The 22,350-nt window shown below is 35.4% G+C and overlaps 3 protein-coding genes and 1 non-coding gene across 4 annotated transcripts; 2 read left to right on the top strand and 2 right to left on the bottom strand.

Moving 5' to 3' along the window:
* Positions 1-139: 139 nt before the first annotated feature.
* Positions 140-15,024, bottom strand: LOC129792867 (esterase E4). The gene is made up of 6 exons (XM_055832260.1): positions 14,706-15,024; positions 14,240-14,638; positions 13,341-14,179; positions 13,140-13,259; positions 11,181-11,482; positions 140-524 (listed from the first exon to the last, which is right to left on the bottom strand). The coding sequence occupies exons 1-5, from the start codon at positions 14,763-14,765 to the stop codon at positions 11,182-11,184; spliced, it is 1,719 nt and encodes a 572-aa protein (XP_055688235.1). The 5' UTR covers positions 14,766-15,024; the 3' UTR covers positions 140-524; position 11,181.
* Positions 15,025-15,308: 284 nt separating this feature from the next.
* Positions 15,309-18,101, top strand: LOC129792868 (ester hydrolase C11orf54 homolog). The gene is made up of 4 exons (XM_055832261.1): positions 15,309-15,483; positions 16,213-16,664; positions 16,740-16,836; positions 17,659-18,101. Exons 1-4 carry the CDS (start codon positions 15,405-15,407, stop codon positions 17,997-17,999), a joined length of 969 nt encoding a protein of 322 aa, XP_055688236.1. The 5' UTR covers positions 15,309-15,404; the 3' UTR covers positions 18,000-18,101.
* Trnan-guu (transfer RNA asparagine (anticodon GUU)) lies at positions 17,527-17,600 on the top strand. Its single transcript has one exon. It is a non-coding gene; the product is annotated as a tRNA-Asn (tRNA).
* On the bottom strand, positions 18,028-22,160 carry LOC129792866 (uncharacterized). The gene is made up of 6 exons (XM_055832259.1): positions 22,008-22,160; positions 21,640-21,809; positions 20,877-21,565; positions 20,056-20,648; positions 19,847-19,986; positions 18,028-19,783 (listed from the first exon to the last, which is right to left on the bottom strand). Exons 1-6 carry the CDS (start codon positions 22,073-22,075, stop codon positions 19,608-19,610), a joined length of 1,836 nt encoding a protein of 611 aa, XP_055688234.1. The 5' UTR covers positions 22,076-22,160; the 3' UTR covers positions 18,028-19,607.
* Positions 22,161-22,350: the final 190 nt, after the last annotated feature.

Raw genomic sequence — 22,350 nt, 5'->3', positions numbered from 1 at the left:
ACTTGAGAAAGGGGCGAGACAATGAGGATAGAAAAAAACACTCTTTGTCTCCTCAATACAGCAACACTTACACCATTGATTCTATCGCATAGCTGAAGTCCTCCGTGGGCAGGACGAGAAATCAATAGTCCCCACACTCTTCATTTATCAGTCCACTTATTAATTTTCATATTTCTTTTTTTTTTTCTTTCTTTTACAAATTAGTCAACAAAAAGCACACACAGCACTTGTTTATTGAATTTCTCTCCTCTCTCCCTTCTTTTTATCCCTTTCACCAAAATCAATATATATACTCACATTAAACCCATTGTTGCTAAAAAGGTCTTCGAATATGTGTGCACCACATGTACCATGCCCTCAAAAGTGTCAGAGAGGGCATTAATGAGGGGATCTGTTCCCCATCTAAATGAGCACTTTAATTAATTTTATCGCCCTCTGATATAAATTATATATATCGAATTGTCCCTTTTCTCCCGGCCGCATTTCGCATGACTTTTGTCAAGTTGCTGGGTTGAGAATTTTATCTGCAAAAAGAAGGAAATTTTCAAATTATTCACTCTCTCCGCATGATTCCTCCTGGGTAAATTCGTCATTTAACTTTTAATTTATTCCCCATACACACACCGAAAAATACACTTCCGGACCTTCTGAGGCAATTATTCGGAGGAATAAATTAAAATAGCGTGACACTCACGAATAAATTTTAAACGAGATATTCAATATTATGCCCTTTCTGCACTCTAACATTTCCCTCCACAACCTACACAATATTTCATTATTCTCTCTCTCACTCTTTCTCTATTTACATTTCAGGAGCTTTAAGCCCCAGAACTTTCTCTAATCATATTTGCAGCATATTTCCGTAGTAAAAATCTCCAGACCACCTAAACCACACTTACCACGCGAGTTTTGTTATTAGATATATATTTTTTTACCACCATGAACAAAAAAAAAACTACAGCACATATGTTTCTTGTCTACACACCCCCTAAAGTTTATTGGCTGAAGTTTTATCAGGCAAAAAAGAAGTGAATTTTATGCTAAAATTGTATTTTATCCCTCTCAACAAACTAAAGGTGCCACGTGAAATACATTTTAGCATGCACATTGAAGAGTCAAGGTGAATTTTGGCAACACTGAAGATTATATTAAAGACAATTCATTGCAGGGTAATTCGTCGTATTTGCGAATAGTTTTTTTTTGCTGAATTAATAATTTTTTTGGAAAGTTTTTATTCACCTTAATCCGTAAAAAAAGGTTTGATTTTCGTGCCTGATTCACTGGCAAAAGAGCTCATCCAAAAAGGCTGGGCCGATCGCGATGAATTCTTTTAATTAATTTTGCACTTTTCATCTCCTAAATGGATTGATAGTAAATTCTACTATAGAATATTTATCTCAAATATTTAATAACTTACACGAGCTGAATTACTAACACGACTCTCTTCAACATTTGCTTAAGAATAAACCATGAACAAAAGATAATGTCGTTCAAATCGTTCAATCTAATTGTAAGTTGACACTACAATAACATTTCTTTTCCATTTTATTTCTCTTTAATTCAATATAACAATCAATCACACTGTCAAATCTTAATTTGATGAGAGTCTTTTCATAAACAACATAAATAAATATCCCGTATAGAACTTACAGACGTGTTTTCAAATTATTTCAACTCCCATTAAGTAAATTACAGAGTGAAGGTGATTGAATAAAAATCTGACTAAAATCTAAATTGTTGGGTCATTAGTAAAAGAATGAAGACTGTTTAGTAAAATATAACAAAGAGACAGCAAGTGAATGGATTTATATGAAAGAATGAACTCAACTCTTAAACTTAAAGTGAAAATATAACAAAATTGGAAAATCAAATTATTTCCCTATGATTTTTTTTCCTGGCAATAGAAAGCTTTTTGATGTTCTAGAATCTAGAGTAATTGAAATTATTTTTTTTAATAAAACCTTCTGCCTCTGTTGCTCTTTTCATGTTAAATTGAAATAAAGCGAAATATGTGCGGGTGATGGTATCAAAACTCAAAGGGTCGAAACGCGACTAACATTTATAAAATGTTTCATAAAAGAATTTCTCGTGAATAGAATTAGAAAAAAAATGTAATAGAAATGAAAAGATACAAGCACAACATAATCAGATTTGTTTTTGCAAAACTTTGAGAAAAAAAGCAGAAATTTTGTTTGCGGAAAATGTCTTCTGGGAAATTCAAGAAAATTTTACAGGTGGGCGACTCTCCTAACTGTAATATGTTTAATTCATTATCCTTGAGAAAGTAATAATTTGTCTCAAGATTTTATACACAAATCTTTCGAATAACCCCGTATTCTTTATCCTTATATGCCTCAACTTCAAAAGACTTGCGATAATATAATTGCTCAGAAGCATGGAAGCAATTGTGTAGAAAATATTATTAACAGAGTGCAAGTTCCGTGTTCTTTGCACATTATTTTGCCATACAATACTGCAGTAGTGAACAATAATTACTCTTGCATGGCTTGAGAGAGATTGCAAGTAGTAAGAGGAAGTTCTCACTCTATCTTGCCATGAATGATATGGCGTCATCATGCACCAAAAATCCCTTTTAAGAGAGGATTCATTAAAATTTTATCGCAAAGAGAAGATTTTTAAAGTTTTATAGAGCTTTTAAAGTTCTTCGGATGTCTGATTGTGAGACTCACATCACACCAACTGGAAGATAGTAAATTTTGCAAATTAAATTGTAATATTTTGGTGATTTTTCAACAAGAAAATAAATGAAAATTTGATGCAAATATCAGATTTAGGTTTGCGTTTGTTAGTAGACAAAATGCTTTTAGTCTAAAATGGTTTTTGGTGCGCAATGCGAATATCTGGCAAATTTTCCCTTTTATACCACCCCCTTATTTTTATTTTATTTACATTGCGTGGTGCTTTTTGCAGCTCCACCCGTGCGGGGAGAGCGAAAATAAATTTTCAATGAAAAATCAAAAATATAACCAACCCCACCCACAACAGTGTGACACCTGGTCTGTCCCTCAACCTACAAATTCCCACAAAGTTCGTAGAAAAGCAGCATGTGTGTGCATGTTTTATTGATCCCGCGTGTGTTACAACTAAATACTAACTGCTATCGTCATTTTAATGTACACACAAGACTAAAAGTGAAATCATTAAAAAATTGTTACCCACTCACGGGTCAACAGAATTGATGTACACCACACGCCGTCCCACCCTCTGCGCGCATTTCAATTCATTTTCACCAGGAGCCGCGTGAGTTTTTTTCTTCATAATATATATTTATTTCTATGCTGTGGTAAAGCAAAAAAAAAACGAGAAAGAGAGAGAGAGAACCGCGTATCTCAAAAACACCTTCACTGATGGCTTTTAATAATGCATGCTCAACGCTAATTGACCGACCTTTCGGGACTATGTACATTCTCATAAAAAATGTAATACACCACAAATGTGATAAAAATTCACCTCCACAACATAACTGCAATTCACTGTCTCTAAACTTAAAGTTCTAACGTAACTAAAGAAAAAAATACTCGAAAAGTAATGTAAAGGAATACATACATAACTCGCGATGCGGCCTCTTTAATTATTAACACTTTGGGGTGGTAGTGAATTTTATATACCTACATAATACACCCAGAAAGCAAAATATCTGCATAAAGACGAACTTGTTTAGGGTGTGTGTAAAACCACCTTTTCTCCATGCAAAAACCAGAGTTCCTTCACATTTAAATTATACGTTGAATTATTAATTTTCCAAATTACTTTCCATCCGCACTTTTCAATTTAAATCCAACAAGATGTTTTTTGGGGATATTTTCATGATCTCATCAGTGGAAATTACTTATTGCGCAAAAAAATAAAGTGCTGGATTTTTCATTTAAAAGCTCCAAAGCTTTAAATGGTCTGACTGCTTCATTTGTCATATGCAAAGAACTTTAATTGTGATGAAAATTTTAGCGTCAAAAGAAGGGAAATTACGAAAGAATAATTAAAATAGTAAGTAATTAATTTTATTTTTGTGAAAATTTTAATGGAATTGTTAATTGTGAAATGCTCTATTAACACATTGCAAGTTAATAAAATTCCCAAGAGGTTGTTTTAATAAATTTTACAGTCTATTAAAAGTTAATTTGTTATTAATCTTTATTCTAATCGTTAGAATTGAATCATAAAACGAGGAATATATTTCTTAACTTTTAACATTAAATTTCATGTAAAATTCTAATAAAAATTTTGAAATTAAGCAAAGTAGAAGAATACGTTGCCCAACCACATCTACAAAGCATTATAGCTTAATTCCTTCATGCATTAAAAAAGATTAAAAAAATACAATTGTGACGTCATTGTTCACATTTTTGAGCAAATAATCTTCGACTTTTCCCGTCTAACTTCAGAGGAAAACAGGAAGTTTCTCTGCTGGAGATTTCTAATAACACATTTTGATCCTCTACAAGATTTCGCGTATCCTGATTGGTCAAGTGAATGAGAAATTTTCCCATATAAAAACACATAAACTCCTTTAATGGAAAATAAACTCATACTTGACCACTAATGAAAGATGATTTTAATTTATAAGTTTAGTACTTATTTTAGTTTATATGGCTTTTAATATGGGGACAGGTTATTGCATCTGTGGTCCATTTCAATAACATAACTAAATGATGGGCAACCACAATTAAATAATCCAACATGTACATAGAGCATATGCGGTGTAGGTTTATTGCTGCAATAATATTTTGAGATAAATTAAGATTATGCGGATATAAACCTCAACAAAATTATTAATAAACACTTGATTACTTTTGCAAGTAGCAGGACTGTCATGAGAAGGATATTGCAATAATGGCAATGATGAATATTTTGCTGGACGGAAATAAATATTCCATATCATGTACATGTGCTCTTGTCCATATATTAAATGTCTACTAAAATAAGGATCAGGTCCTAAAATAAGCTCAAATGAAGGTATAAGACGTTAAAGTGTGAGATAATAATATTTTTATAGTTCTTATATGAAAAAAATATTTAAAATCGCAATAATGACGTCATTGTTTGCAATTTCAGCCAAAGTTTAATGTTTTTTTTAACAGATCTCTGAAGTAAATGAAAAATCTTTTGAAGATTTGTTTTTCCTTTTTTTTATCGATTAAAGATTACATTATAATCCTGATTATTCCTTTAAATTAAGGGCCTTTCGTATAGAAAAGCGAGTAAACTCCTTCGACCTTTACTTTAGAAATAAGTCCGTGTAACGATGAATAAACTCATTTAGAAAATTATTGAACTATGACCTATTTTTGGTGTAATTTTGTAAAGTAAAATGACATTTAAATAATTTTAGAGAAATTATTATTTCAAACAGAAGACTCTCTAATTTTGATTCATCGGAAAATTTACCTCTTTTGTGGCTTCTATATTATAATATCTTTGATTTTAATTTATCACTCTTCATTCAAATTCATATTTAGCCAATTTATGAAGAATTCACTATCATCTTCACTCTAAGAAATTTAATCTTTAATTAAAAGGTTACTTGTTATTAGTTTTGCTCTTTTGCCCAATTCAAACAAACTAATATTAATTAAGTATTTCAAATAATTTCAATAAATAATTCTTGAAGTTATCTTAAAGATTCAAAAGTGGACGTTATGTTCAGCAAGAAAGGTTACATAAATCATATTATTCTATCCAATGTAGATGACTTTAAGAAGCTTCTCTTACTCATGAATTAAAGGAGGATTCATGGTACAACCTAAAATCTCATTTAAATGCTTTTTCAGTGACATGTCATCACCAAAATTGGTTTACCTACTCAACATGAGTAGCTATAGTGCGATTTATTTCACTTTCGTATGCTTAATTCAACATTTAGCAATATATATTCTCTTCCATGATAAATACATATCCTACATAGCAGCACATTAAATTGCAAACTCAAGTTATATTTGATGATGAGACATGGCACGAAATCCCTGTTTCTGGCAGCATTTCTCACTCAGTTTACATGCTGGAACAATGAGATTCCTTTGACAAATGTCTCCCATTTTCTCTTGAGTGTTGGCAATTGTGGACCTTACTATGTCCTTTTAAATTAATAGCTTCTTGGCACATTTGAATGAAAAAACAAACTGCCAGTCAGACCATTTGCATTTCTTTCTTTCTAAATGTGCAAGTTTGCATGAAATTGGCTTCCTAATTTACACCTGAAACAGAGCACGTTAAATTTCATTGAAACCGAAAGGTCTCCCCTTGTTGAGATGCTCTGCACACTCACTGCGTGGTTCTTATTTTAGACAATATGCAATCTGCCGGAGACTGCATGCAAATTTTATAAATACCATGTAAACATCTCATGTGGAGCTATGAAATGTACGATAAACATGTTCAATGGTGCAATATCGATGATGATGGGCTAGAAAGATCAGGAAGTCGTCTCCCTGAACTGAATGCCTCTCATTCTTCTGCACATATACATTGAATATTTATCTGTAATATATTTGGGAATGTCATCTGGGGAAATTTTCAATTCTTAACGCTTCAGAGGAAACATACACACACAAGAACAACAAGCATACGCTTCTCCTTCTTGGCATAACAAAAGATGGCTCAGTAGTTTTAACGACAGAGGATAAATTATAAGTTCTAATTTCCTCCTTTTGCATCTTCTTGACTTTCAATGGAATGACTAAGACGGAGAAAGTTCTCACTTATTGGCTCTCAATATAGTGACGTATACACTATGTGGGAAAAGTTTCCGAGAATGCAAGAAATTAGTAGGGGAGACCGGGGTTAAAAAAGTCACTTAAGGGTTTAGAAAAAGCTCAAAATAACATATTTTCCAAATAGAGAAAGCGAAATGTATAGCTCATTTCTTTAGGAAATTTACTGCCCTATAATTCTTTCTAAAATAATTTTGTTCTATCTAGCTAGGAAATATATTTTAGGCTTTTTCCAAACCCTTAAGTGACTTTGTTAGCCCCGCTCTCCCCTATTTTTAAGGCAAAGTTTAAGTGTCAATAACTCTGGTTAGTCAACCGATTTTGAATAATTGCCAGTTTAGGAAAAGTTTATTCCACTTTCTTGCAAAACTGGTAGATTTTTGAAAATCAGTCAAGCCAATTATTGACAACCATTTTGGTAATACTTTAAGAATTACTTCTTCTATTTACTTTATCTTGGTAGCTAGTTTGCCTATTTTAACAAATAGGTTACAACTTACATTTTTCCAAAATTAGGGGTTTTTTTGTTCAAAAAACCGATAGTTTTATCAAAAAAACTGACTTTAGCCTAAACTACCGACAAAAAGAATTGAAAAGATAAATCCTTTCTAAAACTAACCAACTAATAAAAATCCTTTGATCACAGCTAGAATAGAATCAATTGAAATTCGCTTTGAAAAAACTTATACACAATTTGAGCTCATCTAGAAATTTTTTACGAGTAGTGTATTAGATTCTGTTTTATTCTATAGAACACGAGAATGATGAAACTACTCAAAGCACGAATTGTGAAAGACGTAACAAGGACTTCAAATTCCTTTCTTTTTCAACCTAGAACTTTATAGCATCGTAAGACGTTGAATGTTAATTTAAGAGCAACATATTGATAGAAATAATATCAATTTCCATTTTAGTTCTAATTTATTATACTTTAGGAGAATGCTAAAAGAGTCATACATCATCTCATTTACCCTTGAATACTTTTATGTGAATTGTTTTCCATATTTGATAATCAATTTTCTTTCAAACTTTATTATCTACAAACATACCAATTTTTGCGAAATCCACACACCCCGCCCCCCGAAAACTTAAGTTTGCATGCATGAGCATGAATTTTGTGCTGACTAATAGAATATCTTCTTTAGAGTGTTCGACACTCTGAATTTATTTGTCTTTTTTTTTAGAATAGATTCTATGTGATATAGAAGTTATTGCTTTATTGGGGATGATGTGCCCCATGACAGAGGGTAGTTGTGGGAATTCGAGAGTTCACACACAATAAAATTTTACAGCTTTTTCCCTTCTGAAGCTCCCCAATGGCACGAGTGGGGTTAATCAAGTGCAGAATGCTGTTGAGACATCAATAAATCCCATCCGAGAAATGGGGGTGAATGATTAAAAATGCTGTGTCACTTGAGATTAAAGTGGAAAATTTCACATAAAATAATCACATAGTATCATTTGCCCTCTAATTAATCAATTAGCTCAGTTTTTTTTGCAGTCAAATCTTCGGAGGGGTTGGTTTAATTGAATTTTTTCACATGGATTATAATATAACATCGTGCTGTAGCGAAATGTTATGTACATATAAAGGGAGAAAAATTAGGGGCTAAACTGTGTGGCCTAAATGCGCTATTTTAATTCCCATCCAACGTTATTATTACAGCCATTAAGGGGGTTCCTTCATTGAAGCTCCCCAAACTCGTAATTAATATAGTTGACCAATTGTGTGTCGTATCACGTTTTCTTCCTCACATTTTGCCCCTCACTCTCTGAGGGCTGTGCAACTGCCTCTTCCCTCACATTGGAGGAAATATATCGTTATTCCACACACAAATCAATGGATGTTCCTCATATGAAATTAAGTACAATCCGCTCACCCTCTCAAACACAAAACTGCCCCCGCACACGCTATTTACAAAATCCAGCAGTACCTATCTCTAAATATTCTCCGTTGCTCACAAATTAATTGATTGTACAGTTGATGAGAAAATATTAATTGATATGTTCGTTTTTCTTTTCTATTAAACAATATTTTCTTTTGTCCACAAGCACAGTGCGCAAAATAAAAATCTCATTCACATCGTGTGACACACACACCAAATTTTCCTCAAACACGAACGGAGAAAAAGCTCAGATTCATCCAGTAGTTAAATGCAAACTGAATTGGATGTCGGGGAAAATTTTCAAAGAAGACTCATTCTTGGGTGAGAAAGAGCAATGAAAACGGGGCAAATGTGAGTGAGACGAAGGGAGCATAAAAAGAGAGTTTGATGCGCGATGTTGTGGAATATATGCGTCAAAACTAGCAATATATACAAAGTTGAGAATACACCTCATGAGTTTTCACTCTCGAACCATTGTTGTAACTCTCATTTCTCTCCCCTTTTTCGTTCGTACCTATATAGACACCTTTTGCTTACATTCCTTTCAGAATTTTCTCTCTCTCCCGAATGTTGAGACTTTTGGGAAAAGCACTTCAAAAGCGCTCCCTCCCTTTCCCAGGGGATCGTAATGTTTTGTTTGCAGAATTCCTAGACTAAAATAAAATATTATTATACTCTTGTAAATTGGATTTTGAAACAAATTTAGGGAGTTTATTATTAATCAAGTTTATCAATTACTTAATGCATTTTTTAATAATTTTATTAATTTATTAAGAAAATTACAAAACTCCCTTTACTTTAGGAAAATTCGTAAAGACAACGTTCAGTTTGTTGTTGAATATTTTTACACCGAATCAAAAGCTTCATTAATTTTTATTTCGTTTTCATAATGATATGTTTTAAGGGTAAATGATGTGCTTGACAATTTTTCTCTTTGTTGTCTACTCCAGACTATGGTTGATATGAAATTCAATTATTATATGTCAGAATGCATCTTATTTCTCATCAAAAAGCTTTTGAATTTTAACTAAACTTACAGCTTTGTAGCATAACTTTGCGTTGAATGCTAAAATGTAGAAAAAATTGGTAGGACGATATGTACTTCCGGGGGCTTTAGCTAACGATCAATGAATTTATTGAAACAGTGCAAAAAGAATCCTTTCAATTTTGGCCAGAACTTTTTCCTCACAGCAGCGAGGAAGGCACTGTCTTGTGCCGAAAGCTCTGGCAAAATTGTGTTCATAATTCTGGACTGAGTTCTGATTTCCCATGCTAACCGGTAGAAAATGGAGAAGCAATTTTCAGAACAATTTTTCTTTTGTCAGAGCTTTCATAATTTTTAGCTTAAATATAATTTTTTCAACAAGAATAACATCTAACCATATACAGAGCAAGTTCAAGAAAATATAACATTCTTCAACCCATTCATTTTATTAAGTGAAACTCCATAAATGAAATTTATTACTTTTAATACCTAATGGTTTATACGGATGGTTTATATGGAACATTTCGCTCGATACTCTTTCAAACTTTATTTCAAAAACTTTCCAAATAAATTCAATTATTTCGTTCCTTATGTTTTCCACTTTAAAATCCAATTTGGAACTTTAAATGGGAAAATTAATAATAAAGATGCTATCTATAGTATATAGCAAATTAATCATCTTCCTTTCACGCGGGAAACTTTTGCAAAAACTTGGCAAGTGTTTACCGATTTGTAATCTCTCTCTCACACCTCCCAGCGCACATGATGGAATGAAGTTCCACCCGCAGCGTAATTGAGTGCTCACAAAATCAATCTTGAGCGTTTTATGATAAATCTGTGGTGTATTTATTTCAGTTCCTTCTTTACAAAAATTATAAATGTTTAGTTTACTCCCGGCCCCCTCGTGTAAACACCACGATGGGTTAAATGTAAATTTTTCCTCCTGACCAGTCAATAATTTTGCCATTCCCCATCCGTGTGTGGAGTTACATTGTCTCGAATAAATACAAAAATAGAATTTAAAGCAAATCTCTCAATTCCCTCAATCCATAAAACATAAAGGAAACTGCCAAGGCATTATTCGGACTAAAAGAAGAAGAGGAAAAAGAGAGGCAAAATGCTGCTCTAAATAGATAAATTTCCTGGCATTTTCTTTGCGATTTTCTTCATCAACATTCCCTCTGCTCACCACACTTGAAGCAATGTAATGTTAGGAGAAAATGTGAATCACCGAAGAGGGAATCCTGGCATACATCAAATTTTAATTTGAGCACCTCACCAATCGATCCATCTCTCTACGAATTATTTATTAATACCTTTTGGCTTTAGAAAGTATGGCGTCACTAATTCCTCTTACAAAGTACAAGGGAAAGTGCCTTTTTTCTGTACCACCAGAAACCTATATGCCATCTACTCTTTTGCAAAATAGGTACAATATACCGCATGTTTTAGTCCTTTTACTTTGCTGTGGTATATATTGAGAAGTCCCCAGAGAGACAGAGAGAGAGCGTGAGAGAGAGGGAAATATCATATAGAGAGGGTGGAAAGAGGAATAGAATTCCATTAATATAGGTAACTCACCTCAGAGTTTTGGCTTGAGAAAACTATCGTTCCAGAGTTTGAATTGTTGCCGCCAAAAGTCCATCCTTTCCTTCTCTGGATCCACAATCATTCTAATCTCGTGGTCAATCTCAAGGGCATTCAGCCGGTACTCCCCCGTTGTACCCACAGGAGCCACGGGTGTCCACTTGAAAGGCAAAGTCGTATCATGCGGTGGTGTCGGATGGCCGTACTTTGCAAAATTTGTCCACATTCGGCACATGGTGGCCCGTATTTTGAAAGCTTCCGCCCCCTCATCCACATCCATGTCTATCATTTTCATCCTATTTGAGAAGGGACAAGACACATACACACTCTACGTGAAAACCATTTCAAAATAAATATTTAAGCAACTTCCACAGAAATCAACATTATATAGCATCCAATGAAATGTGAATCCTCCTATAATCTCCAAAATTCTCTAATACATTTGACCTTATTTAACCTTGGACTTTCATTTTTTTTCTTCTCTTCTCCCCAACATATGCCAAATGTGTGTGAGTACCTGTTGATTGACATATGAGTGTTGGGTTGGAATTTGAAGAAAAATATTTATCTTACATGTGAAGTGGTTTGAACTTTGGACGATTATAGCTACCATCTTAATTAATTAAGGATGTATTCTATGCTGTAGGGATGAAGTTTGGATTATAAATTAGGATTTAGACAACAAAGAACTTGTAACTTGTATCCTGAAAAATTAATTAGTACACTCAAAAAAAAAAAAATTCCTGATGATGATCCTTGAACATGAACTAGAGATACTTTTTTTCTATCAACATATCCTTAAAACTAAAAGTTATTCAAATGCGGCCTTTCAGCTAAAGCGGTAATAAGAGGCACAAAACTAAGAAAATAAAATAATGAAAAAACTTAGGTCCTTAAAGTTTATGAATAAACAATGGTCGCTGTATAGGGCCCAGTAGGTCCAATTGATAGAATATAATCTATCAAAATTATCTTGATAAATTCTACGTTTTACAATTACGTTTATCGAAAGAAAATCAGAAAAAAAAACTTTTTTTAAGTCAAAGTTTGAGATTAGAAATTCTTAGAATTAGAATTCGAGTGTTGGTTAAAAAGTACATGTATGACAAAATTGACGTCATTCTTTGCAATTTCAAGCCGAATTTTTTGCTAGATTTTCCTAGATTATTAAAAATTTGGGAAATGGGTTTCTTAGGCGATTTCTTATTCTTTTTTACGTACCTATTCTAATTATTTTCTTGCATCAAGTATTTTCAAATATTATAATAAAAACGAATAATGCCTCCATACACTCGTTTGTAGCGAGGATAATAAAGATTATTATTATTAAAAACGAATAATGTTCTTTTTGACTCCCACAACATTTGTAAATTGACCGATAGGTATCGAAACATGTGTAGCTTCCTACACCTGTTTAACACCTACTTATATTTTAAGATTTTTTTTGAGTGTACTACTATTAATTAAGCAGAAATCTCTGCAAAAATGAGCCTTTTGTGAATTTTGAAGACTTTTCATTCCATCATAATTCAGATGGAATATGAAATGCGCATTTTTTTTTACTTTTATAGTTAAACCCTTATACTGAACTAACTCTTCTAAAACAAATAATGAAGCATATTTGGCTGAACGTGTATGTGGTGTAGTTTTGAAGCACACACAAAATTTCCGTATATTCCATGAGAGAGTGATGAAAGTCCTTTTGAAATTGTAACTTTTGTAATAAAATTAATTCCACGCTGAAAAGTCAAAAGCAGGGAAGGAAATGTATTTTAAAGCAATTTCTATACAGTGAAAATTGCTTGCATTTTCCACAACACAATTAGTTTTTCCATATTCAACAAATAACTTTTCCCATATAGTGTGGTAAAAAGGTTTTACTCGTCTTTATATTTGAGATAGAAATAAATAAAATGAATTAATTTGTAATGATGTGTAAATAACTCAACTCACTTGAAAAGGTAGAACATATCATCGCCGTGACATGCTCCGGGATTTTTTCCCAAACCAAAGAGCTTCTTGGGCAGATTGAGTTCGCCATCGTAGGCGAAACGGTAGAAGAACATGGGGTGCCTGTTAATGTAATTAGACGGAAATGAAGATAAATCCCCAAAGTGAAACATGCGGCGATTGTATTTAGCACCATAAATTCACCTGTGCTCTTTCCTTGCGTGAATTTCAGCCGTTACATGATTCCCAATCATGAAATTGTAGTCAGAGAGCAAGTCTGTAAACTGGGGGATGGTTTCTTGAGTAATATTCCCACCGTTGAAGTAGAATTTTCTCATTTCATCCGCAACACGTTCACACGTTCGACTTCCTTGGACGACATTTAGTGTCTTAGGGATGATTCGCTGGAAGTCCTTGTCGTAGAGATCTATTTTGCGGACAGCGTCGAGGAGCATGATGATGCCCTCTTTGGACGTGTGCCCAAGGATCATGGGTTTTTCAATTGCCTTGAGAGCTTTTGCTAAATTCAGGGGGGTGTCTGTGAGAAGGGAATCCTTTCCGGGTGGCTCTACAACGGGCTTAAAGGGAATTGGTAGGCCACGGCGTTTCTCATCCTCAGTGAGGGTCTTAACACCTCCCAGTGCGAGTTCTTCTGCAGGAGCCTTCATCAAGGAGGCCATGATGTCATCAGGTTTATTTGATTGACAACCCACAATCTTGGCAAGACGCTCGGCTTTTTCTTCAGGTTCCTCCTGCATTACCCATTCCATGAGGGATGTTCCACTCTGACAGATGACACGGTGGAAGAATGGTTGTGATTTGGGGCACAACAGGTGGATGTGTGTTGATGCTCCTCCAGCACTTTCCCCAAAAAGCGTCACATTTTGAGCATCCCCACCGAACTTCTCAATATTCTCCTGTACCCACTTGAGTGCGAGAAGTTGGTCTTTCAAGCCAGCATTCCCGGTTATACCTTTCCGAGGGTAGAATAGGAATCCCAAAGGTCCCAAACGGTAGTTCAGTGTCACCACAATGACATCCTCCTACAAGAATAAGTGAATTTTGAGAGACTCTCAAGGGCCAGCATTGACGTCTTAACTCACCTGAATGAGATACTCAGGACTGTAGATTCTCTCACTCCCGGAATCCATCATAAATGCCCCACCGTGAATCCACACCATCACTGGGAGTTTCTCTGTCCCACTTGGCTCTACCATTCGTGGCGTGTAGACATTCAGGAAGAGACAATCCTCAGATCCAACTATCTTAGCTGTGTACGGATCTTTGTGCACACACGGATTCCCTTCCTTCGTGCAATCCAACACTCCATCCGGGAAGCTTTCCAGTGCAACCGGAGGCCTAAATCTCAATTCACCAACAGGTGGTTTAGCATAGGGAATCCCCTTGAATGCATAAAAGGGTGCCCCATTGCGAAGACTCCCCTGTATGCCACGAATTCTTCCCTGTTTCACTTTGACCTCTACCGAACTCATCATTCGCACCTGCAATGAAATCACAAACTGTCAATGAAATTCCAATGGAGAGTAAAGTCCATACCGTGTGACTTACTAGGTTAATTGGGGATTTCAGTGAATTATTTCCGGCTAATTTAATGAAATTCACGACCATGGCTTGCAAAAATCAGGTCAGTGACCTTTGCTCTTCTCACGATTTACTTTCAACACTTTCACCGTGGAATTTCCACGTAAAATAAAGCTCAGAAAAATTGTGGGTGAGTTGAAAAATCATCCAGAGATTGTGGAGGATTTATCTAAAATGATTTTGGCACAATTCACGTGGAGTATTACGTGTAAATTGATAAGAAAAAATCAGTCTTAAAAAATAATCAACATAAACAATTTTTTATCATAAAATAGTTGAATGAAATTCCACGAGGTGTCGTGAAATCTTTAGCGCGGGATTGCGCGTTTTGAAAAAAGAAAAGTGAAAGGTGAGGAAAATTCCATTTTCCTGACACTTTTCTCATTCTTCCGGATAATTTGGTGCTTGAGGAACAAACTGACTAATCTTCCAAATGATTTATAACTCAAATAATTGAGAAATTCTCCAGTCAGTGCAAGAAAACATCACACCGATAAGGTGCTTGAATCGCTATCATTTTTTTTGTTGTTGATTCGGGCAAGCTAAATAATAAATTCCCCTCGTTTCAGGTCATTGAGACACGCTACAGAATGATGCGCCTCCAGTATCTGTCTCCGTGTCGAAGGCAAAACACTGAAAAAGTGAAAATTCATTTCGTGGAGGAAAATGACGGCGCTCAGTACAGATGGATTGCTCTTTGAGTCAAAGGATCTCTTCATTCCGGACAACAAGGAGCTCAAGGAAGGTAAGTATTTCTTCTTCATATTCCCATTAATTTTGTAAAATAACATCTAATCAGACGCAATACTTTCGTTGTTTGAATGAAATGACCTTGAGCTTCCGGATTGGGATCTCTGTGTGAGAGAATTTAAAATTAATTTAGTCAACTGATCAGCTCCTTTGAATCCTTCCAACACATGATCAATAAAATTCCAACAAAGCTGAATTAAACTTTTGAATTATTTTGTATTTCAACTTTCTCATTTTATCCGGTTCTCTATTGCCCTTCTCTTTTGCATTGAATTTTCTTTTTATCTGTTGCCACCAGCAACTTTTGTTCGCGGCTTTTTTAAAATTGTTGTTTAGTGGAATTTCGTGTAAAAGAAAATTTATTAAAAACATTAAAAAGCAATACAATAGGGGAGAAAATCCTAAATTGGATCCTGAAAGATTTTTGGTAATAAAAGAATAATAGAAATATGATTAAAAAAATACATTAAAAGGGGAAAAACGCGTTTTTATGCTTTCCAGCGACGTTTCGATTATTTTGTTATTATTCTACTTATATTGTACAAAATGAGAGATTGTAGATGATTCTCTTGCCTAAAATTTAATTTAAAAAAAAATCTAAGCATAAGTCATAGAATAATTCCTTCTGGAAAATGCGCATAATTCAAATTTTCTCTAATTTTTTTTCAACGTCCTTTTCCTTTACGACCTAGTAATGGGCCCAATTTTATTTATTTTCAATCAGCTCTTACAATTGGCCTTAAGAAGAACTTCCAGGAGGTCTCTGTGGATTTTGTAGAGTGTCCAGATCTCTTTGGAGCGCCCTTCAATCTTGCTAGCTCAGGACTCTGTGGGAATGCCACAATTGTTGAATACGGTGGAGCCCCATACCTCCTACCGCTCGTGCAGAGGGACAAACTCTATGATTTAAATGAGATATGCCTGAAAATTTGCCGTGAGCGTCAAATGAGCCAGTACTTGGCAGTAGGAGCTGGGGCTGGTCCCTATGTCTTGTGCAATTCCAATTGCGAGGGAATCTTCAATTTAGCCGGAGGGCTCGATGGGAAAATCGTGTCAAAGAGTCATTTAGCTCTCGTTGACAAGGATAAGCAATGCGAGAGAAGAAATATTCCAGCTTCGGAGACAAGGACAGCTCTTTTGGGGAATATCTATTTGTCCGAAGGGAAAACTGGTCAGGTAAAGTTGATAAACATTTTGGAGTTTTTTTGGAAAAAAATCAGATAAAAAGGGAAATTTTTATTTCAATTTTAGGTCTTGAAGATTCATTGCAAAAAACGTACAGGGAACAACAATTTTATAACGCAAATCAGGGAAAGTTTGGCCAGTCACTTTGTGGATAAGGATATTGGTAAGTTTTTCTTCTTTAAAATTCTTCCTTTTTCTCTATGAAAGCTTTCTTTCTATAAGCTTTAAAATTATGAGAATAGGATAAAAGAAACTTATGTTGTTAACCAGGATTTGCCCTACGCTTAGCTATAATACTAGTTTGTAGTTTTTAAGTGCCTAAAAATACATAAAAATATTTTATTTTCATAAAAATCTAATAGAATCCGGTTAAATGTACAGTTTAAGAACTTCTTAATCAAATTTTCAAGATTATCGGTTAAGAATTAACGTACTTAGAAGATTTTAAAGTCTAACTTTGCGAATCAATTCCTAAGCTATTACGGTTAACGTTTTCCTTCGCTAATTAACGATTGAAATGCTCAGTTTTTTCTAAAAATACTTTCACCAAAAAACATTAATGAAAACACATAAAAAATCTTCAAATTATCAAACAATTTTTGTACCTAATTGCTTCTAAAATTAAGAATCCCCTTGAAGTTGTTCAAGTAGTCTTGCTTTCTATCAGACAAGTGGCATGATTGGGGCAAAATCAACTTGCGAAAATTAAAGAAAATTTATAGCGGAGTCTTTAGATAAGAAGCATGTACTTTATCTCTTATCTATGGGGTTTTCAACTCTGACTGCTCCGAAGCGTCAGTGTGTTGGTTTCGCCTATTTCTTCTCATCGTTCTCGAGTTGAGATTGACACAAGGCCTCCGTGGCGCAATCGGCTAGCGCGTTCGGCTGTTAACCGAAAGGTTGGTGGTTCGAGCCCACCCGGGGGCGCGCTTTTTGCCCTCTTTTGCCTTTATTTTTGCTCCTATTTGGCATTCCTTGTTTCAAGGACTCGGAGGGACATTTTTGCTGAAAAACGGAAAGGCCCATCAGCACGTTATGCAGGATTTCTCCGTGACTCCCATCTACACGGAGGAGGAACTCAACACCTGGCTCAAATTCTACGATATGCCTGCCCCATTGGTGGCTGTTGGGACACTCGTAACGAATGAAATGGACTTGGATTTGCGCCTCCAGCACTTCCACAGCTTCTCACCATCGCACTGGGGTGGACACTATCACTACGACACTACTCCGGATACGGTGGAGTACGAAGGATACTTCGGGATTGGGGAGAAGCTCTATCGCATTGATAAGCCGAAAGAAACCCACAAATTCGGCCGGGACTGAGGCCAAACGCACACAAAAAAGTCCTTCATTTAGTAGTTTTTAATACATTTTAATAAATTTTTATACAAAAGAAAAAAAAGGAAATAAAATTATTTTATTTCATTTTTATTGAATTTTTCTCATCATTTTTTTTTAAATCACCTAAAACAGCTAAATATTTCCTAAATTTTGCTTCTCTACCTTCTTTCTTATAATTTCATTTCACTTCCCTAAATCCACATCATCGTCTCTTCCTGCACCCAAATTCTTTATTTTCTGCAACACTAAATAGTCGAAACAGGAATATTTTTTTTAGCCATCGCTTCACAGAATTTACTTGGGGAATGTTTTCCTTTTTAAAATATATTTAGGTATGTATTTTTTATGTGAATTTTCTTTAGGCATTAACGAGGAAATTCTTCAGCTATGCCGCAAAATTGTACGTTATAAATTCATTTTTAAAATTTATATTTAATTCTTTTTTTCTCATTTTGGTAATAAACAGTGGAGGAAATAAATTAGGCACTCCATTTTTTAAGCTTAAAACTTTGACCCATAAAATGTCCTTTTTTATGCAAAACCAATATTTTATTTTTAAAAATATATAAAAAAACCTATTAAACCAATCGAACCAATTTATTAGAGATAATTTCTTTTAATGCAGACACAAGACTTTGTTGAGTATAAAAAATATTTCAAACTTTTTTTTTCTTCTATTTTACCTCATTTTGAGTTTTTCCTTGACCTCGAGTGCCTTCTGAACATTAAAACAAAACAATTAATTTAACATTCTCATGCAAATCATTATATTTGCATATTGGTATTAAACACAAGTTGGACGAATTTATATTAATCATGAAAAAAGTTCCCTAAAATCAATGATTAATCAACGTATACGAAAAAACCTTCACAGGTGCCCGAAATCTTTGCAATTACTTCAAAAACTTCCATAAAGCTAAGAAATCTCAAATTCTATTAAAAATATTTTTCTTTTGGCACATTGTCAACGAATAATCATTGGGTGAAATTCACTAGTTAGACAGTCTTGAGATTTTTCAAGTTTTCTTAAGATATTATTAAATTTTCTTAAGTTTTCTTAATATTTTTTAGGGTTTCTAAAGATTTTTTTATTAATCTCTTATGCGAAATTTAAGATTTATTAAGTTAGGCTGAATTAGGCTAAATGCATATTTCTTTTAAAATGATTTTTACGAATTTCGATGCCCGAAGACAATCAGGAAAAAATTACAAAAAATTGTATGCTGGACTTTTATTTTAAAATTTTAAAAATTCTTGAGAAAATTTTAAGTCTTAAGAAATCTTAAATTTTTGCTTAAAAAAACTTAAGATATATTTAGGAAAATGAAAAAAAAGCTTAAGACTGCCTAACTATTGAATTTCACCCATTATCTGCAATTAAATATTTTCCTAAATTTATTATAGCCTCATAAATATGTATTCCCTTTCATTATTTCTTTCCTCAATCCAGCCTTAATCCTCCCAGAAAAAAATATAAAAAATAATTTGAATTTTTTAAACATTTCCTCCACTGTTTATCCCCCATGTAGGTAGTGCAAAAGAAAAATTCTTTAACTTGTGTAGCTTGTGGAGGTGCATGACACCCCCTTTTTACGCCTTGAAGAATCTAACAACTCGAACAATGTACTGCCGACAAATGGGACACTCATGGAGGATTTTCCCGCAATTTGTGCACGTTGCCATGTGGCCACATTCAAGGATCACGCACTCAATTGGTGCATCCATGCAAATCTTGCACAAATCATCCGGTTGTAGCTTATCCGGAGCTAATTATGAGGAATTTCAATCAAAAATCTCAAGGAAAAAAATGATTTTTCTTATGTACTCACGTGGATACATCCTTTGATCATTCCAGAGACGTGTTACGCGCTCGAGGAGTTCGTTCTTCTCACAGCATCCCTTGAAGTCAACACGATTCAGCATTAGAATCTCCTTCAATTGCTTCACTGACAACTTCTCCAGTTCAGCACTGAAAACAAGAGATGATTCGTTTTTATTTCTTTTCATTTTTTTTTGTCCTTTTAAATGTTCCTTTTACCTTGAGGTGATGTCATCGAGTTTTGTGTATTTCCTCGGTGTGAATCCTTCACTATTAGCTTGCTTTTCAACATTTATCGTGGGGATGCCATTGAACACATCCCCGTCGGACATTGCATAGACGTGAATGCCATCGTTGTCACTTCCCGAAGCACCTGCATCGCGTGTCGATGTAGATGGTTCCAATGTGGCGGAGACTTTTCGGTCTTCGAGGTATTTTAGCACCGCATCCAGTTGTTCCTGGACACTCGCATCACTCAGCCCAAGGGCGGACATTTCATTCTTGAATTGCGCCAGCAGCCCAAGGAGGGCCTCACGCTCCTTCCCACTGCGCTGGGATGATGTTCGTGAGCGCTTCCGGGAGCTCTCATCTTCGAACATGAGCGAAATGTCCCGCTCCAGCTGTCCCGTGTCGAGAATGCAGCTGTCTGAGCGGCGCCTTAGGCGACGTGATCTGTGGACGGGTGTGGCATCGATACTGGCCGAAAGGGACATCCCATCGGGATTATTCCTCGGGGCAAAGAACTCATCCACGGTTCTCCCATTAAAGCTACATTCGGCTGAGCGAGTTTTTCGAGAACGCTCAGTGGCTCCCTGAAAAGTTAAGCGAGAAAATAATGTTGATTACTTCTTCGATTTGTTGTTATCATTTTCGCAATTTTTTTGGCGATAAACACACATTTGTAGTGGACAGATAAGGGGTACACCCGCTGTGTGACTTAATTCGCAAATTGCATCAAAATTATCCAATTAAATGACTCTTTGGGGGATTTCTTGGGATATCTATTAGCTAATAAAACTTAAGAATCATCAAGAGCTCACCTCACTTGAAGACGTTAGATGCCCTTCAATTTCATTGCTAATTTGCAGAGTCTCTGAGTTGCTCTTATTGGTCACAGCACTGAAAGAATCACTTCCACCCACGGCTCCTAGTTCCTCGAATGACGACGAGCTAGCCGAATTGCCCATTGCAGGTTCACCGGGACGCGTTTGGGCACCCTGACTGGATCCCGCTTCGGGTGTGAGATCATTTGTTGATTGAATCACCTCAAATTCATGTAGATCCTTATCCTCGCTCTGGCTCCTATTGTGTCGCGTGGACGGTTGACCTTTCGGGGCGCTCCGGCGGCTGTGCTCAGACGTGAGGGAGGCCGATGAGCTCGCGGGGTGACTAGATGTGTAGCTTGAGGAGAAGACTTCCGATGCCGGTGAACCACGTCCCCGGACGTCATTTACAATGGGCTCTGTGGGTTGTGCCGCCGTACTCTGGCGCGGCGAGAAGGATGATGAAGTCTTGAGGTCAAAGTTGAAGTCATTGTTAATCCTCTCGGCGACGCTATTGAAGAAATTCTGGCAAGTTTGCTTAATCTGATCGAAGGGGTTCGAGCAATTTTCATCGTCAGTTGCATCTCGTGGTGGATTGGTGTTTGTCCCTGAACTTCTACCCCGTGGAATGGTATCCTGCGTGGAGTTTCCATGCGCCAGCACTAAATCCACAAGCTCCTCTTTCTCTGCAAAACACCACAAAAGAACAAAAAATTAATTACTTATCAAAACTACGTTTGATTCGATTGATTTAACTCACCCACGCAGCCAATTGTGGAGATGTGCTTGCTCTGGCAGTAGAAGATCAAGTCCTTGGGCTTCAGCTGCAGCAAGTCAACTCGCGACAGTGGTCTAGTTGTGAAGATGACACATCTTTCGCAAAGGAACCTGTCCTTCCTCTTCACCAGGCACTGTTTGCAGTAGAGTCGCCTGCAAGAGCCCACATGTCATTCCATCTCTTCATCAATTTTTAATCAATTAATTGAGTGGAAATTGAGGAATTTTTCTTAATTGTAGAGAAAAAATACTTTTTTCCAATTGGATTCTTTTTGTGCGACGTTTTATGGCGCCTCCCCCTTGATATTTATCCAACATTTTCCCACATTTCCACGGCCGATTGAGCATTACCTGCATTCTGAACAGGAGCGTTTGATCCTGAAGACGGAAAATTGGGCACCACAATTCTCACACGGCATCACTCTATCTTGCAATCTTCATTTTTTGCACGAAAACTTTTGCAAAAATAATTTTCTTTTACGAAAAGTTGTTGTTTGTTTCAAGGGTGTAAAACATGAAATTCATGTTTCATCAAAAGTAAAGGTTTATCAACCGAAAACATAAAAATATTCGGAACCTTGAAAAACATGAAGAACATTTTTATTTCTTTTTGCTCTGAAGGAAATTGGAAATAATTTTATGTTTTCATTGTAGAATTACTGAAAATAAGATGTAAATATTTTCAGGATTTTCA

The sequence above is a fragment of the Lutzomyia longipalpis genome, chromosome 3 (assembly GCF_024334085.1).
Source record: "Lutzomyia longipalpis isolate SR_M1_2022 chromosome 3, ASM2433408v1".
Taxonomy (NCBI): Eukaryota; Metazoa; Arthropoda; class Insecta; order Diptera; family Psychodidae; genus Lutzomyia; species Lutzomyia longipalpis.
The sequence above is the reverse complement of the archived record's forward strand: the minus strand, read 5'-3'. Positions and strand labels throughout refer to the sequence as shown.

Coding starts and splice junctions, on each gene's coding strand:
- LOC129792867 (XM_055832260.1), bottom strand. CDS start 14,765: ATGGTCGTGAATTTCATTAAATTAGCCGGAAATAATTCACTGAAATCC. Junction 14,639..14,705: donor TGAAATCCCCAATTAACCTA/GTAAGTCACACG, acceptor ATTTCATTGCAG/GTGCGAATGATGAGTTCGGT. Junction 14,180..14,239: donor GTCCTGAGTATCTCATTCAG/GTGAGTTAAGAC, acceptor TTATTCTTGTAG/GAGGATGTCATTGTGGTGAC.
- LOC129792868 (XM_055832261.1), top strand. CDS start 15,405: ATGACGGCGCTCAGTACAGATGGATTGCTCTTTGAGTCAAAGGATCTC. Junction 15,484..16,212: donor CAACAAGGAGCTCAAGGAAG/GTAAGTATTTCT, acceptor ATTTTCAATCAG/CTCTTACAATTGGCCTTAAG. Junction 16,837..17,658: donor CTTTGTGGATAAGGATATTG/GTAAGTTTTTCT, acceptor CCTTGTTTCAAG/GACTCGGAGGGACATTTTTG.
- LOC129792866 (XM_055832259.1), bottom strand. CDS start 22,075: ATGCCGTGTGAGAATTGTGGTGCCCAATTTTCCGTCTTCAGGATCAAA. Junction 21,566..21,639: donor CTCCACAATTGGCTGCGTGG/GTGAGTTAAATC, acceptor GGTGTTTTGCAG/AGAAAGAGGAGCTTGTGGAT. Junction 19,987..20,055: donor CTCGATGACATCACCTCAAG/GTAAAAGGAACA, acceptor TCTTGTTTTCAG/TGCTGAACTGGAGAAGTTGT.